Genomic DNA, 18,509 nt, shown 5'->3' on the forward strand with positions numbered 1-18,509 from the left:
TTTGTTATTGTTTGTGAAAAGCAATGGAGAAAATACCATTGAAAAAAAAAAATGCACTACTTGACGACCGCTTCGCGAAACGCTTAAATGTTTTCGGATAGGGTCTGAAGGGTGATTCGTGAAGAGCATGTGCAAGTCCTATAGGGAAGAAATAATATAAACACCCCATCACTCAGTGTTTAATTCAAATTATCTTATACAATATATCATTTCTTCCTCTCTCGCACGTCACTCTGATGTTAGAGGCAATTAAATTTTGTTATTTATCTACCGGGTTACCTATATAAGCTCTACTCTAGCTCATTCGTTCTTTTTTGTTCTGTCATCACAGTCTCTCTTCCCCCCCCCCCCCCCCCCCCCCTCTCTCTCTCTCTCTCCCTTTTTTCTTCTCCTCCCCATTTCTATGACATACCTCTCTCTGGCTGTCTTTCTCACCCCTCTTGCTCCCTAATTTTTCTCGATCTCAATCTCTCCGTTCTCTCTCTTTTCCCCTTCATATATCCCCTCACTCCCTCTCACTCGCTCTCTCTCTCTCTAAATATCTAGCTCTCTCTTAATTGAGAGTTCATCAGTTCAGTATCCAGATGAATACATTATTTCAACAAGTGAAAGAATATTTCAGCTTTGACACCCTGATCATTCTTTGGTGAGGCATTTATCTCTTTTGCCACTCTCAACCTATATTTAGTAATGACTGGTACATAGGCTACTGGCCGGGAGAAAGTTATTGGATGACCCTGAGCTTTATAGTGAGTCTGCAAGCCTTTAGCCGGATTACTAAATAGTTTTATCTATGCACCTGTGAATAGGGAAATATATTATTGAACAATATATGTAAATATTAACTTGGCAGTATACTGACAGGAGCAGAAATCAAACATGAATACAACAAACTTTTTTTTTCTATCAAGAAAGCAAGTTTATTTGTATAAGAGTTGTTGAAAACAGAAAAAATGACTCCATACAAATCTTGATTATTAGACTTTTTTTTGTCTCATGACATCAATGTAGACACAATCATCCATCCATTATATCTTAACAGCTAAAATTACGTCTCAAAATAGCAATCACAAAATAATATTTCTTGATTAAAAAGCGTGGTATAATTTCATATGAAAATGTCAAAACAAAACATGTTTCTGCTGTACTATGCGAGTATAAGGAGGAGCCCAATTTTCTGTCTGCAAATTTTGAAAATTGATTCTTGATTAAAGCTGATGAAATGGTGATAATCAAAAAGTGATTTTACAGGGAAAACCAGGAATAGAGAAGATTGCAATTTATAAAAAATCACTATACTGTAGTATCACAATTGTTTTGTGGCTGCAACTAAATGGCTAAGACAAGTACAAACTGTACACGTAACAAACAGAAGGAAAACAAAATTGTTTTTGTTTTCATTACAAAGAGATTAAACCGGTACTTTAATACAAAAGACAAAGGTCAAAAGGAAAAACTTTTGCCTTAAATCAGTGGAGTTGGTAGTCATTTTCCATGTGCATTACTAGGTCACAATTCACTGACATCAGACTTGGTATATACTATATAGAAGTATCATTAATGGGAGTACAAGTCTCGCACACTAAGATATAGGCAAGGTTCATTCCAAAATTTCATTTCTTACAAATAACATCTCGTATGCAAAGAAGTTACAGACGAACTATATATTGTCAAGGTCATAAAGTGAAGAACACAAATTGATGTGCACATATCTCTTTTGTACTGGGACAAATAAATTGATACTCTGATTAACTAGATCTATTCCTCAGATGACATAGAGGGACTACCGTAGTTTGATGGATAAACAGTAATAGATTATAATGATACTAACAACATTTCCAGAGTTATTTGTATTGGGGAATTGGCTAATTATATCTAATCACATGAAATAATTTTTTCCAAGAATCGATTTTGGGCTGTGATTGTACAACTAATGCTATATTTTTCATCTAAAGCCTAGCAGTGATGTTGGAGATGAGGTCATTGATCTTAGTTCCAACACTCTAATAATTTTTCAAACTGCAAATATATCTACCACATCATATTTTAAAAACCTCTACACTTTAATAATCTTCCATTACAATCAATTTTACAGATCACTTACATTCACATACACATATAAAAGATAGTACACATCTAACAAACGAGACAAATAAATAGGATTTCAAAGAAATTTCTATCATAGTATTGATCTATATAGCATAAACATTTTCATCTCTTATAAACCATCAACTTTATGTACAAAATATTATATCCACGTCACATGCTCAAGAAAATCACCATTATAAAACAAAATTTACATCTTTGCATGTACTCTTACGAAAGAAACTTGACATTTATGAAGCAATATATTCGATTTTCATATCACATACATCAAGTCACCAGTATGGTGATGTTGATATGTCCATGTACATGTATTCATGTAATACGCTCTACAGAGTGACATTCATCTCAAATCAAAGTACAGGTACAATTTGTGAGATTTAGATTCCTTGTATGCGTACATCGTAGGTTATGCTTAAAATCACTGATAATAAAATTCACTTTGTTATTTATTCTCTCATTTAAGCATATTTCTACTTACATAGTTTCAATAATCTGCATCCGAAAAAAGTTGCAGAAGTATATATTTCAACAAAAAACCCTACACTTTCGAAATCCATGATTATATATACATTACATACAAACTTCAAATTTGGCACCATGTCATGAAATCATCTAGTAAGAACCAGAACGGCATTAACTAACATTTAGAGGTATGGGGATGTAAACATTGTTGATCTTGGTCTATTCTGCACATTGATGATCACTGTACTCTGTGTCTTTGCCAGAATCAACGGATGAAGGTCTTACTTTTTAGACATCTATCATCCAAAGATGTTGTATTGCCCTTTGCAACCGACCCAAAAATCTTGAAAAGTTTTTTTTTTTTTTACTGTTTTTTAGGAAAAAAATGTAGTAAAGCATTCCCAAAGAGGAAGATAAAAAAAAAAGTTAAAAAAAAAAAAAATTCTGACCGACCGACCCATGTTTTGGCACCTAAAGAGCAATACAACATCTTCTCTTTTTTTAGGCCTCACCAAAATACAGGTATACATTGTCAAGTTAAAGCCCTTCTGGTTCTTAGGAGACATTGCAGAAAATAAAACATAAACAGTATGGGCTTGCCACGTATCTCTGATCAGTATCCCAAACAGTAGCTATATCTCAGAATCTGTCGACGTGTAAAAGATACTAGATATCAATTAATAAGGAGCCTTGAGGACCAACATTTTTGGACCCAATATCTTTTCTACATAGACAACATTTTACAGTCATAGTAAGTGTTATGTTACCCATATCAGTGATTGTCTGTCAGAGCCAGAGAAGCGCCTCGTCTGTATAAAATGATACAAGTTATTGCCCTTCTGCCTCTAGCCAATACAGTATGTAAATTGCCTTGAACCGGTGGCAACCTTAGAATGTGCGCAGAAGGAATGATGTTAAGCAACAAAAGAAAACATTTGACAAGAAGAAATATATTTGCCACCAACATCCCAGTTTAAAAAATTCTGGTTTGAGCCACCAGAAACTTTAATGTTATAGATACATATCCCACTGCTGCCACCATTTAAATGTTTTTTCAGTCATAACATGTGAAAACCATCTTTTAAAAAAGGTGCATGAAAATACCATGTTAAATATAAAGATCACTGACAGCTGGTAAAATACTAGCATAAATTTAATTGCATAAGACATCTTTGGTGAGCTTTTGTTTTAATTGTGAACTCCTAAGTTTTAGTTATAAACAGTCTCTGTAAGTAACTTTCTCAAGTACAATAACAGTATTTTAGTCCAGTACTATCTACTTTAACACCTCTACAGAAAACATATACTAACACACTGTACTAAAGACCTTCTTCTTCTTTCCCCACTAGTGAAAAATGAGTGTTTATAAGAAGTTAACATTGCTACTCTAGCAATATGCAATCCATAATACACAGTTAAAAAAGAAAATTTGGCATGTAAATGTATGGAAAAATATTTGAACACTTTTATAAAATATTACAGCCGGTAACTGTTCTGTGTTTTTTTCTCACTTGTACCCAAACATACCCTTTATGTTGGTCAGAAGTACAGAAGTATACCCGCACATCCACTGCTCTTCCTGTTTGGGTACCACCAATGCAAATTGACAATGCTGTACAAAACAGACTTGAACCATTCCATGGTCGAGTAGGAATGAGAATGCACCTCTACCAAAACAAAATTGGTTCGTGGGCATGGGTATTCTAGAGATTTATAAATAGGGATACAAATAGGACAAAATCTATGCAGGTACTTTAACGCCCTTGTCTTACTGTTGTTTCTAATGGCAAGTTCAATCTACTTTTAAACAATTGTTTCTACAGCAAGATAATGTTTATCATCATTATTATGAAATGGTTCATCCAAGATGCTATCAAATGTATTGCAAATAACGATTTTAACCACAGTTGGCTAAATTTACAAATTTGTTGATGATGTGTTGATACATTTCTTGGAAGGTCCACTCGATCTTTCTGCATGCGTTGTACCTTTTGTTAGATACTGAGACACATATTATACTTTCTCCCTTCAATTAAGCAATAGTATCAGTATTCAAATTAAGTCACAGATGTATATCAATCAAACACCAGAAAAGCACCAGAAAACAACACACCTTGGAGAATGCAGACACTATACTACGCTTGTACATTACAAAGAACTGAACACACATCTAAAAATCTTCTGATATTGCTAGTTTTGGAAGAACAAGAAAAGTGGAAAGGTTTGTTATTCTTTAGCTGCAAGTCCTTTCATCATTGGTAAATCGGAGCCGTCTAATTCACCGGTAGGAGCCATGGGAGGTTTGATGGGCATAGGATTTGCATTTTCAATTTCATCCATCCAGTCCTTGCGAGTCTTTCTTTTGAAGAAGCCACACTTAAGAATTAAAGAGGAATAAAACAGAGAAGTGATGGTTAACTGTCTGGTGAAAATGCTACATGAATTATACAAAAAACGAAATATCAATATTGCTATCATGATTATCAGCATCACTGGAGTCAAACTAATCATCATCATCACTGTCATGGTCATCTTCATAACAATCGACATCATTATGAACACCACCACCATAATCAACGGCATCATTATCCATGTCATCTTCATAACAATCAACATCATCATTATCATCACCGCAATAATCATCGGCATCAATTACAATGTCATCTTCATAACAATCAAAATCATCATTATCATCACCGCAATAATCATCGGCATCAATTACAATGTCATCTTCATAACAATCAAAATCATCATTATCATCACCACCATAATGATGAGCATCATTATCAATGTCATCACTTTCATAAACATTGTCACAACTACTGCCATCATCATTATCACCACCATCACATATACAACCATCATTACCAACATCATCATCATCATCATCATCACTATCATCTTCATCATTACCATCAATCATTGCTAATACCATCATCATCACCACCATCACCAACATTATCATCTTTATGATCATAAGTACCATTACCATTATTCTAGCTTCATTATAGCTTCATCTAGCTTAGTCATTACCATCATTATCATCACCATCATTATCATCACCATCACCACCACCTTTGCCATCATTATCATCATCATCACTATCGCAATCACCATGACCATCACCTCGCCTTCAGCATCACTATTACCATTACCATCACCACCACCATCATCATCATCATCATCATCATCTTCATCACCACCATCATCATCATCATCATCATCATCATCATCATCATCATCATTACCATCACCACCACCATCATCATCATCATCATGTATTTTTACCTTCCATAATAACAGTATGAGGAGGAAGAGTAGGAGAAGCCCTCCCAGGATGCTGAGTATGATAACCCAGATAGGCACTTTGCCAGCACCTGCCATGTCTGTATACATCTTGATAGGGAGCTGTAATGTAAGAGGCAACAAACATTTATCATCTGAATTAATGCAGAATTCTCAGTTTTGGGGAAGTCAAACTTTCACTAAACTTAAAAAAAAAGAATGTGTATGGAGACAGAGGATGAGAAATAAACTGAACATTTGGATAAAGAGCAAAATAAATTTAATCAATATATTAATAACATAACAATTATATAAATTTCATGAAATGTCTTCTTCTTCATCATCATCTGTTTTCTGCTTTTCTTTTTTCTCTTCTCTTTCATCTTTTCCTTTGTCTTCTTCTTTCCTTTTCAAGCATCTTCTACTTTTCTCTTCAAACTTCTTTCCCTGGCACTCCTTCCTCCCTCTTTTTCATCCTTTTTCTCTTTTTTACCCCTCTTCTTCCACATCCTAGTTACTCTTCTCTCAACCATGCATTCATCACCTAGCAACCGCATCTTCCCTGCATCCTTACCTGTATCATGTCTGGGTAAACATCCTCTCCTTGCCCGTGATTTCCATTATCCATCTGAGTGACCAGTTGAGCTTCTGTCAGAATCTCCACATAGCCAAGCTCCCTCTGTCAATAGAGAAGTTAGCAACTGTTATCAATGACCCATTTGTAAGTAATTTTCTTATCAAGTTGAGGTGTCGTGGTCTAGTGGACATGTCACCGGGCATTGGATCACATGGTTTGCGGTTTGAGTCTTACCGTATTTGCCGGCGATAAGGCCGTAGCGCCGTATAGGCCGCACCCCCGATTTTGACATTAAAAAAAAAAAAAAAAAAAGAGAGAAGGAAAAAAAAATATATATATTTTGCTGAAGTCGGGATTCGATCTCTTGCGTACAAATGTTGATGTGACTAAATCACCGCCTTAAACCGTGCGGCCATCCCGCGCTGATACCATACACTGCTGTTTTCTGTGATGTAGTCATTGAAATGGATTGAAAATGGCGACTTCGCGTGCTGGATGCTTCGCGGCGGCTCCGTTAAACGAGCCCTTCTTTTACTTTTGCAATGCATTGGCACGAACTTAGATCAAAATCTATCGGCAGATGTTGTTTTTGGAAGTTTATTTTCGTCTTCATGTCAACAATGCAAGATAAAATTTTGGGTAAGATGTGTGGAAATGTATAGTTGTTGTACCGTTCGTAGATCTAGTCCCATATGTACAAATTCGTGCTGGTTTTGACTTCTTTTTTTTTTTTTTTTCTGTTTCGCCGTAAAGGCCGCACCCCGACTTTTTGATATTTTCTCTTCCAAAAATACTGCGGCCTTTAGGCCGGCAAATACGGTATTCTTTTTTTTACTTATTTAAATCAGGGGTGATAGTGAGCACTAAAAAAAATAAGAGTTTTTTTCCCTCAACCACGCCTCCCTCGAGTAAAAGAAAAGGAGAGGATTCGGGGGGGGGGGGGAATGGCATCTAACAACATTCCCCCCTTTTGATTTAGAAAATTGGGAAAAGGAGTGTGGGGTCTGGCATAAGTGCTTTTCAAGAACCCACTGTTATTAGTAGAAGTATTACTTCATTAAAAATTATGTAACCCTCAGTTCTTCTTCTTTTCTAAACTCTCTTGCTGTTTTTCACAATTTCGGCTGATTTAACAGCATGCAATTTGAATATCAAAAAAATCACTGTTTCCTCCAGTGATTATTTTCTAGATGCTATGTTGCTATACTCTACACCTGGTAACAATTTTAGAACATGGAAGTTTGAGTGTCAAGTACGTAGCTCCTTAACTTTCAAAAGGGCATAAGTGATTTCTATATCAAATACAACGTTTTAAACATTGAAAACAATGAGTGACACACGATGGCTCAGTGGTAGAGCAGTGGTCTCGAAACCATTAGGTCCTGGATTGGAGAAAAAAATTGTGGTATAGTGCCCTTTCGTAAGGCACTAATCCTCATTACCAAGTTCCTCGGAGAGGACTTGAAGCCGTCTGTCCCTTTTTGCTTACTTACAAGCATACATGCTTTCATAGAAATTATTGTTGAAATACAAACAAAGAAACCGAACTAAACCAACCAAAGTTAGGGTGTTCTTACCGTGATCAGGGTGTCTTGCCACTGAATGGCTTCTATTTTGACCTGCAGGATATGACGGGCTTGAAGTGGGTTGATGAAACAGGTCAATGCTACACACTTGGCCTTGGTGCATCCCTGAATCAACAAAAAGAGAGCAAAATTGTAATGGCAATCAGAATTTTGAAAAGAATATACAAAATGTCCTGTGAAGAAAGGGTTTTTCCTAAGTGATGTTTCTCATCATCTAAATATCATTGAAATATCATAGTTGAGAGCCAGAAGGGCATTAATTCATATATATTATACAGGTTTAATGCACTTTTATCTAGTTGGCCTTAAGCCCAAGTTGAAAATGCCTTCCTTCGACAACATGGCAAGCAGTGATACTACAAGGATTTTAAAGTTTGAGCTAAGCTGAGTGCAAGGAACTGAAAATCGCTCATTTTCGTGATTTGTGTATGAAACATATGAAATATAATTTTTCCAAAAAAGAGATAAAACATTGGTTACGGATGAATAAATGAATGAATGAATGAATGGATGAATAACAATAATATGGTTATTAATATAGCACCGGTATCCGTCAGGGTCTGATGCTCATGGCGCTTTACAAATATTTCGATGGTCGTAGCCAAGCTGCCAAAGTAACTACCGGTAGCGCTCAAGCATATGAATACATTAATTAATGAATGGATGAGTGCCTGAATGGCTGAATAAATTAATTAATGAATGTATGAATAAATGAATGAATGAATAATTTAATGAAAAATGAATAAATGAATGAACGATGAATGAATGAATGAAAAATGAATAATGAATAAATGAATGAACGATGAATGAATGAATGAAAATGTCTTCAATCTTTTTGTTAGGGTGGCAGCGGTGGGATATCAACCAACATTTGACGCAAGAATGATTTCTCTCAATCCCTGAGAAGCAAATTGGCAATACTATAATAATAATAATAATAGTGGGTTCTTGTATAACGCTCATGCACAGGATTCAATCGAGCCCTCAACAACTGTCAGGAGCCTTGGTGTGGTGTTAGATTCTTCACTGAGAATGAATCACCATGTGTCATCACTTTCTAGTATGCTCCACTTCCATCTATCTAATATTGCTCGGATCAGACCCTACCTAGACAAGTCCGCGTGTGAGCATGCTGTACGTGCTCTCGTCACATCTAGGACTGATTATTCCAATTCTCTTCTATGTAATATTTCTATGTCAAATATCAATCGCCTGCAACGAGCTCAGAACCGAGCAGCAAAGTTGGTGTTCCGCGCTAAGAAGCATGACCATGCCTCTCCCTTCCTTCGTCAGCTCCATTGGCTTCCAATAGAAAAGCGAATCACATACAAAATTCTCACAATGACCTACAAGTGCATCCATAAAATGGCTCCCTCCTATCTCCAAAACCTTCTCTCATTACATCAACCAGGAAGGCATGGTCTGAGATCTGGCAACGACCCAACCTTGCTCTCGGTTCCCAGGAGTCGTACACGCTTTGGGGATCGATCTTTTTCTGTTTCCACACCACGTCTCTGGAACAATCTCCCTCAGGCTGTACGATCTTCTCCTTCTCTCGCTATCTTTCAACGTTCCTTGAAAACCTTTCTCTTTAATAGTCGAATTTATATATTTTTGTGTACGTAATTTTATTGTTTGCTATAATGTTGTAAAGCGCTGTGATACACATGTATGTCTGTAAGAGCGCTATATAAATGCCAATATTATTATTATTATTATTAATCCAATCTAGGAATTTATTAAAGCCAATATATAGTTGCCTAATCAATGGCGCTGATGAGACTGAAAAACTACACAAAATGTCTGTTCATGATTCTAACTGGGAAAGACAAAAAATCAGTGACTAATTATTGTAAGCAATCTGAAATAGGTATGTCTTTAGTTGAGTTCTGAAAGTGGATAACTGGTGACTTGACCGAAGGATTTGGGGGAAGACCATTCCACAATCTTGATGCACAGGCAGTAAATGATCGCTCACCTAGAAGAGAGCGTCTTTGAGGACTCTCTCAAGCAGATACTTACCTGCAGGTTGCAAATTAGTTCGAGGATTGTAAATAGTCAACAATTCTGAAATGTACACGGGTGTATCCATGCATTGCCTTCCATGTTAATAAAATAATTTTGTTTTTGATTCCCTGTTTTACAGGAAGTCAGTGTAGTGCAATAAGTGTAGAGGTAATATGGATGATAATCATCAACTCACCAGATTCTGCGTGCCCTCTGCAGGACCATAGATGGGGGTTACGTCTTCCTCAGGTGCAGGCTGAAAACTGAGAGAGTCTTCCTTATATTTCTCCATCAGCCTTCGATTCTGGAGTTCAAGGATGTCTGCAATGTTGCAGGATCCAGTCCCTTCGCTCTGTTGAAGTGAAATCATTAATAAAATGTAATTACAAAATTTCGAATAATTTCAAGCAACCACCTGTCTATTCACACAGCAATTTTGTTTTCCCTTCAAAAGTGTGTCCCGTTAAAACTTACGTTACCCGGTAAACAAATTTGTACATAAAGACCACTTTTTTTGTCTCCCCTGAGCAGTCTTTATGTAGAGGTTTCACTGTACATACCTATTATTTGTTAAATAAAAGAGAAACCTGTAATAAGCTGTAGAGCCTGGCACACAAATAATGCAAGGTACTTTTCATAGTTCCATGATTCCCCATCGAACACCAAAAATACAGTCAGTTGTATTCAGTCGGGGTGCACGGACCATTTACCATACTTAAAATTCAAGTGTTATTGTTTTCATTATTGTTGTTGTTGGGAAACTTTATTATGTGTGCACAATCAGGATTGGCAAGAGAGGGTAATCTAAAATCAAATATATCAGTCTAAGGAAGAAAATCTGTCAGATGAAGATTTTACATGATTATCACAAGTCATTCCATGGATGGAGTTCTCTGGTAAAATTCTCTTTTCTATATGAATGTAACCCTTCTCCTTCTCTCTCTCTCTCTCTCTCTCTCTCTCTCTATCCCTCTCTCTCTCTCCCTCTCTCTCTCTCTCTCTCTCTCTCTCTCTCTCTCTCTCCACACACAACATTACTTACGTCCGTTACTGAGATGCTCTTGATGAAGACAAGCCAATCTCCGTTGATCATACGCCATGGGATGTTGAGAGTTAGGATAGATTGGAATGGAAGCAGACCAGCACCCTCATTGGTGATCTGAAAGAAAATGAGAAGAAAAAAACCTACAACATTTTTAGTCGATGATACATTGATTGACTGATTGGTAGATTGATGAATTGATGAATCGATTGGTCGGTTGGTCAGTCGGTCGGTCGGTCGGTCGGTCGGTCGGTCGGTCAGTCGGTTTATTCATTCATTCATTCATTCATTCATCAATGGAACATACATATCACATTGGGAGCACATATATAAATATATTTGCATGCTTTTTCAGGAAAATACGACTGTTCCCCCATTCAAATCTAATCAGGAATTTATAGAAGTGGGCCTTGTTTGATTTTATTCATCATGACTAGTTTGCCAATAAAAACTACCGTATGTTATAAGCAACCGTAACATTCAATACCAGTATTTATAACTTATTCTTTGTATGATCTATCACACACTTTCACAAATCCATTTCTCTGATTTTCTGCATCTCTGCAGACCAACTTTGTTTGGTGAAACCTGATCACCTACATAGAAAGACTACCAACGCAGCATTTCACCAATCCGTTGTAAGTACAAGTTTGCAGACAATCCATTGAATTGCATTTAAATCTAACGCTTGTTTTAAAGGGATGTTGGCGAACTTGTACTTATGATGGTTTCGTAAAGCGATGTCCAGGATACAAAGACACTGTTTCCTGCTTCCCGAGAAGTATTCATTATCTATGGTATGAGGAGGCGAAATAGCTCAGTTGGTAAAGCAGAGGTCTCGCGACCCAGGTTCGAACCAAGGAGATGCGCTAGTGCCCTTTGGTAAGGCATTAATCCACATTACCAGGTCTCTCGGAGAGGACCTAAAGCCGTCAGTCCTCTGGTTCCTTACTAACAAGCATTTATGCTTTCTTAGCAGTCGGGTAAAATAACCACCACCACTACTACTACTACTACTATGTAACCTGTAGGTAACAACCACCTGCTTATAAATGAAGACAACATTTCTTGTCCCCCTTGAGTGGTCTCCATATACCGGTACCACAGCTAGATTTCCCATCAAACTTACCTGGTAGGAAAGCGTAAATGGGGTTCCAATGAAGGAGTCGTTGAAGTCGGGTGAGGTTGGATCAACGAACGCCATGTTAACTGCAGCCTCGAGTGATTGCTGTGCTGAGGCAGCATCTGCGTAGTTTGAGCTGTTACTGATGTAGTACACACTTTCAGGATCGACGAACCTGTAAGGTTAAAGGGATCCGGTAAAAATCCTTGATTTAGTTCATGCTGCAATCATAATTATAAACCTTTAGGTGAGTCAGGGACCCCATGAGTTTTACAAGCCGATCGCCAGTCTGATTATCAAGATATTTATGATTGAAAATAGAAATCAAATTTTGCGTTTGCCAAACGGTTTTCATAACAATACAGTCTATTTAGGAAAACGAGTATGGTAAAACCGGTCACTCAAGGTTTTTACTTTTTTGAGGCATTTTGAAGCGTAAGTTTTTAGGGCTTCAATAAAACACCATATCACAGACACTGGTAACACGTAGGGCCGTGCATCTCAGATTTAACATTCTTAAACGATCCCTTTAACATGGAGAGTGTCAATTATTTCTCCTCAAGATAGTAGCTACTTTCACCGTTGTATTCTTTCATAAAAATATCAGAGATGTTTAAAGTAATACATATTGCATTTTGTCTTTTCACACAGTATACCATCAAAAATGTTTATATTAATGATGATGATGATGATAATAGTGATGATGACAATAAAGGTAATGATGATGGCAGCAACAAGAACATTAGACATTACACCAGCGATAATATCACACTAAAATTATATTGCACCATATAAACATTTGCCTTTTCATAGACGCAAGAATCACTATTACTATCTTGCCAAGAGAAGTTGATGCTGAGGCAGGGATTCAAACCATGTACCTCATGATCAACAGTCCAAAGTTTTATCTATCAACATTTCATCACCCTGCACTTGTGGAAGAAGCATTTTTTTTTAAATCAAATTCATATGTTTCACAAAGACTAAGATCGACTTTAAGTTGGTTTTAACTATATGGCAGGCCGTTTATGTAACTGTTTGCTCTCACCATTTACTGGCATTGGTCTCTCAAGGGACGTACAAATCATGATCACAAATCTATAACCTATTATTGAAGGTAAAAATATTATCTAAAGATCATAATGGTGAGAGCTAACAGTGGCATGAATGGCCTGCCGCAGTTAAGTTCAACTTAAAGTCGATCTTAGTCTTTGTGAAACAATCCCCTGGACTACTTACCCTAAAATGCCCACATCAGCCTCGACGACCAAATTGTATGCCACTAGCATGGAATTGTCCGGGAGACTCTCGGGTGTCTGCAGGCTGCTCGTACTGGCTATCACTTCTACGTTGATGTTTCGATCAGGGACATAGATCAGACCCCCAATGTCGAAGCGAAGACGGAGGGTACTCTGATGGAGCAAAAAAGAGGAGATAACAGATCTTTTTTATAATGGAGATGTTATAGTCTTGTGGAATTGTGATTTTAGCCATTTAACTAACATTTTTTTTTATCAAGGAATATCAAGGAATCAATCAACAATAATTGATATTTGACCAAATTTGATATTTAGAAGGCCTGTGATAATTACCAGTAGTAAGAATTATTGAGAGCTGCTTTATGTTATAATGAAAAGTGTATCAATAAATGTAAGAAAGCTCACAAATGTTGTTAACATGGTTATTTAGTAAAATTAGAATCCATAAAATGTTAAATGTCAGGTATGAATGAAATTCTGCCAGTAATATCTGATCAGAGTCATATTTCATACATATCTTATCTTAAAGGGAAAGTCCACCCTGATATTAAAAAGGGTTTAATAGAAGCAAAAAATGAGAGAAACAGGTCAGTGAAACGTATCTATAGGCCTGTCTTCATCAGCTCGAGATTGCCAAATAGCCCGCTATTTCTGATTTGGGAAATAATCCTGAAGTTACAAATTGCGTCTTCATCAGCTCAAGACTCGACCTCGAAACTCGAGTTCGGGCTGGTGAAAACGCATCAGACAAATAGCGGGATATTTTGCCAAATAGCGGGATTTTTTTGCAAACTAGCCCAAGATATCTTGGGATGATTATCTCGACGGAATATCCCGCTAATTGTAACGGCGGGCTGGTGAAGGTGCAAATTAGCTGGATAATTTGCGATCGGGATAGTTAAAAAAGCAGGATATTTGGTGGCAATCTCGAGCTGATGAAAACAGGCCTTATGTGCACAATCTGGAAGCTTACCGCTGTGAAGGACGGCATGGGATTACCAAGATTACATATAACGCTGGAGGTGTCAACATTCTGGGTAGGTTCACAGGTCACCAGAGTCTGCTTCCCGGCACATTCTATTAGGTCATCACCGTTCTCGTCAATGCAAGACACCTGGAAGAAAAGAAAAAAATCAAACACCATGAGAGGTAGAGTAACTCTATGAACTTCCATGACATCAAAATTGCCATAAATATTTATTTATGGCCATTTTTTAATGCAAGACAGTTTTGCGCTTAGAAAACTTCAGACTTCCTAAGTCTTTGGATTAATGCCATGTCTTCATTAGACACAGCATGAATACAATGACAGAGAAATCATCTCTTGTGTGCCTCATATTGCTTCCCCCCCCCACCTGTTTCACATCTGTTAACATCACATATATTCATGATATCCCATTTCTGAGTCCATTTTTGTATTTGTCCCCTGTTCTATACTTATTAACATTATATTTGTCTTGTCGTCGCATCCATTATCTGTATTTATTTTGCATCATGCATGTAAACGAAACAAATTTCCATGTATGGTTTATGGATGATATAGTACTGAATAGACTGGTTTACACTCATATATTCAAATTTTATGCATACTTTTTAAACAAAGGTGGTTCTTGACAACCTGAAAGCTTCCCTGAGGCTTGACTGACATAGCACAAGTAATATATTCATAGTGTATTCTGAGTATTGTAGTTCATTCATTAATAACAGGTTAATGAAACAAGTTGCAAATAGGTCCCTGGGAAAGAAACATCCATACATTTGAATACGTTAGTAAACCGGTCTACTAAATTGAGTACTTCGTGTACCTCATTGATTTCAAGTGCTTCGTATCTAATGTCAATTGGGTGGTTGATCGTCAGGAAAGCTTGATGCGCCTCTTCGCCGACGTTCTCAACCCTGGCTTGAATGTAAAGTTTGGACGGTCCACCAACGATGATCTTGGTCGGGTCCCTGTGGTATGAAAATTAGATGTACCTTGTAGTTGATGGAGGTATAGCCTTGGTCACAAATGCCATTACGAACTGCTATGAACGATTTTAAGACAATGAAAATTTGGGAGGACAATGGAAAAAAACAGGGAGATTCGTACGAAATTATCTTTCGTACGAACCTTTGTGACAGTAGCATATGTTGTCACATGTGTCAATACCTTGGGTCAAAATTTTAGTGCATGTTTTACGTCAATTTCTGTGTGGAATTCTCTCTGGTTTGTTTGCTTTTGGTTCATGATATTTTTCTGGATCTCAACCATTTTCTGGTGTACTATTTGACTTTAGTTTGTGTTTTCTTTTTAGTGGTCAATGGTGGATCCAGGGGACACGAGAGGATGATATATCAAATACTTGCAACGTTCCTCTTTTCAATTTTTATCATCACCTTCTGAAAAAATGTGGATCAGTTTGGAACTTGAGTCCACCAGATTTGGTTTGGAGGTGTAAACAAATGACTGACCACCAAAGCAACTCATGTGTCCCCTGTCATAGCATGGCTACAGTCTTTTCAAGTTCCTTTTGCCAAACGAGCAAAGTTTTCAAGTTCCATGTTTAAGAGAAACCTTATATTGAAGTGTTACTGATCTTATACTGAAGTGGCAGCAGCATGATATATCACTAGAAATAAATATCTGTTTTTAGTTATCTAAGAATCTTACCCTTCAATTTCGATTTCGCCAAGGAGTCTGATGTCCGTTTCACAGACAGCGTCGGCACCACAGTCACGCACAAAGTTGACCTATATATAAATGAACATCTCAATTTTAAAACCTTTTTTTCCACTGGTGATTTCTCTTTGATTCATGAATTTTAAGTCTCTACATGATCAAATAACTTGCCATTCAATTTCAAATATCACATTTCAAAGTATTGATGACTAATGAGTCTTTCTGCTTGTCTATACATGCAATAAGAGAGAGGAAGGAAAGGTTAGAGAGTGAGAGAGAGAGAGAGAGACAGAGAGAGGGAGAGAGAGAGAGAGAGGGAGAAAAAGAGAGGGAGAAAAAGAAAGAGAGAGAAAGAGAGAGAGAGAAAGAGAGAGAGAGAAATATAGAGAAAGAGAGAGACAGACAGAGAGAGACAGAGAGAGAGAGAAATAGAGAGAAAGAGAGAGACAGACAGAGAGCGAAAGAGAGAGAGAGAAATAGAGAGAAAGAGAGAGACAGACAGAGAGAGAAAGAGAGAGAGAGAGAAAGAGAGAGAGAAAAATAGAGAGAAAGAGAGAGAGAGACAGACAGAGAGAGACAGAGAGAGAGAATGGAAAAGAGGCAGAAAGGATAAAAAGACAGACATCAAGAATAATGAATGAAGAAATAGTAGGGTATGGGAAAGTAAGAGAAGGGAAAGAAAAACTAGGAAAGATAGACACATATAATAAATTAAGAGGGATGGGGGGAGTGGAAGAAGACAAAGACAGAGAGAAATATATAGAGAGAGGGTCACAGAGGTATACAAGATGTCAAAAGATAATGGGATTGGGGAAATATATTAAGTGGAGGAACATAGAGAGGGGGAGAGAAAGAGTCGAATTATGCTGGTACACAATAATGCTACTATTAATGTTTTGTTATTATCAGAGTATATAGACAGTAGGGTGGAGGAATGCAAAGTATATAAGAAAGAGTAAGAGAGAAAGAGATGAAATGAAAACTCTGACTTACATCTTCGTTCTTGGTGATAGCTGCACACTGGTAGCTCTTCATAACTGGAGCAAGTCCTCCTGGGAAACGATATGGAATGTCTCCTCGCGGAGGGGGTTCTATTCCATAGTCCATCAAGATGTACGTCAGGTCTACAGGCATGGGACTCAAGAAGTCTGTCGCTGTATCCTACCATAATGAAAGACACAAACAGTTTGCTAGTAAAGCAACATTTGTTCCAAATCCATTCACATTAATACACCCTTTCACGCGGTTAAGGCGGCCAGTTTAATTTGCGATACATTGTGTCATCAATGTTTTCAGACGCGCATGTATTGTTGCGTCACTGCCTGCGCTGAGCGCTTACATCATATTGACATGGGCGTCTTTTTAAATTACGAGTAAACAACAACTTTGTTTACTCGTAATTTAAAATGGCGCAAATATCAGCGCATGCGCACTCTTGTAACCGTGCAAGGGTGTATATCATATCTTATCATCCCATATTTAAATAAGAAACTATGCAATGCATTCATTACAAGTTTGTTAACCAGTTCTGAGTCAGAGAAAAATTTACAGTCTCACAGGAAGTAGATCACATAGATGACTGGGGAAAAGGTAAGTTTTGAGGGATTTTTTGAAGGTGGCACAACAGGTAATTTCCCTTATGGAAGATGGATGCTGTTCCAGGTCGTTGATGCAGCTACTGCAAAACGTTATTTAGGTGCTGAGAGTCTAGATTTGGGAATGATAAGTTTACATGTGTCGGTTGCTGAGTGAAGATTATGAGATGGTGTATATATTTGGAGGGTGTCATTAAGATATTCAGGTGCTAAATGATTGAGTATTTTGAAAGCAAACAGACAGACTTTAAACATAATACGTTGGTGTAGAGGTAACCAGTGGAGTTCTAGCAGGTTCTGTGTCATATAGAGAGCCATATATTAACAGAAATTATAAGGTAACAGTAACATAGAACACAAGTAAACTTAAAGTAAAAGAGAGGCAGAGAGAGACACCAGTCAAGCAAACAATGAGATGCATTCCTGCCCTTCAATGTACAATATTCCTTACGAAAATGTACAAGAGATATTCTTGGCATGTTATGATGCGTTTTAGCACGACATGGGAGCAAAGATTTCCTTGAAAATGTGATGTACCAGGCGACGTTGCACATGTATCATGCACCAAGCATTTGTTGGAAAGACTGCTTAAATCAATAACAAAACCTTTACTTTTCAATGAGGAAAAATCATAGCTGAGAAGTTAGAAATTATATTTGGTGAAAAATATATAACAGGGGAAAGTATAGCAGTTGACATATCTATTTTATTTATGAGAACCTTCACCCCAGAAGAGCACCAACTCATTTATGCAATATACGTTCTGGCAATTGTAGTACAAAGGATAACAGCAGGTGAATGAAATTTT

The 18,509-nt window shown here is 37.2% G+C and overlaps 1 protein-coding gene across 1 annotated transcript in view; it reads right to left on the reverse strand.

The window, feature by feature from the left end:
* Positions 1 to 894: 894 nt before the first annotated feature.
* LOC584174 (integrin alpha-PS1) overlaps positions 895 to 18,509 on the reverse strand; it is a 32,551-nt gene continuing 14,936 nt past the window's right edge. The window contains exons 13-24 of the mRNA XM_030990669.1: positions 17,100 to 17,267; positions 16,098 to 16,177; positions 15,253 to 15,397; positions 14,421 to 14,561; positions 13,428 to 13,600; positions 12,195 to 12,363; positions 11,066 to 11,182; positions 10,220 to 10,375; positions 8,008 to 8,121; positions 6,428 to 6,532; positions 5,857 to 5,976; positions 895 to 4,944 (exon numbers count right to left, since the gene is read on the reverse strand). Coding sequence (XP_030846529.1) covers positions 4,795 to 4,944; positions 5,857 to 5,976; positions 6,428 to 6,532; positions 8,008 to 8,121; positions 10,220 to 10,375; positions 11,066 to 11,182; positions 12,195 to 12,363; positions 13,428 to 13,600; positions 14,421 to 14,561; positions 15,253 to 15,397; positions 16,098 to 16,177; positions 17,100 to 17,267 — 1,638 coding nt within the window. The 3' untranslated portion in view covers positions 895 to 4,794. The remainder of the gene's footprint in view (positions 4,945 to 5,856; positions 5,977 to 6,427; positions 6,533 to 8,007; positions 8,122 to 10,219; positions 10,376 to 11,065; positions 11,183 to 12,194; positions 12,364 to 13,427; positions 13,601 to 14,420; positions 14,562 to 15,252; positions 15,398 to 16,097; positions 16,178 to 17,099; positions 17,268 to 18,509) is intronic.

This window comes from Strongylocentrotus purpuratus, unplaced genomic scaffold (genome assembly GCF_000002235.5).
Source record: "Strongylocentrotus purpuratus isolate Spur 01 unplaced genomic scaffold, Spur_5.0 spur5_scaffold_19, whole genome shotgun sequence".
NCBI lineage: Eukaryota > Metazoa > Echinodermata > Echinoidea > Camarodonta > Strongylocentrotidae > Strongylocentrotus > Strongylocentrotus purpuratus.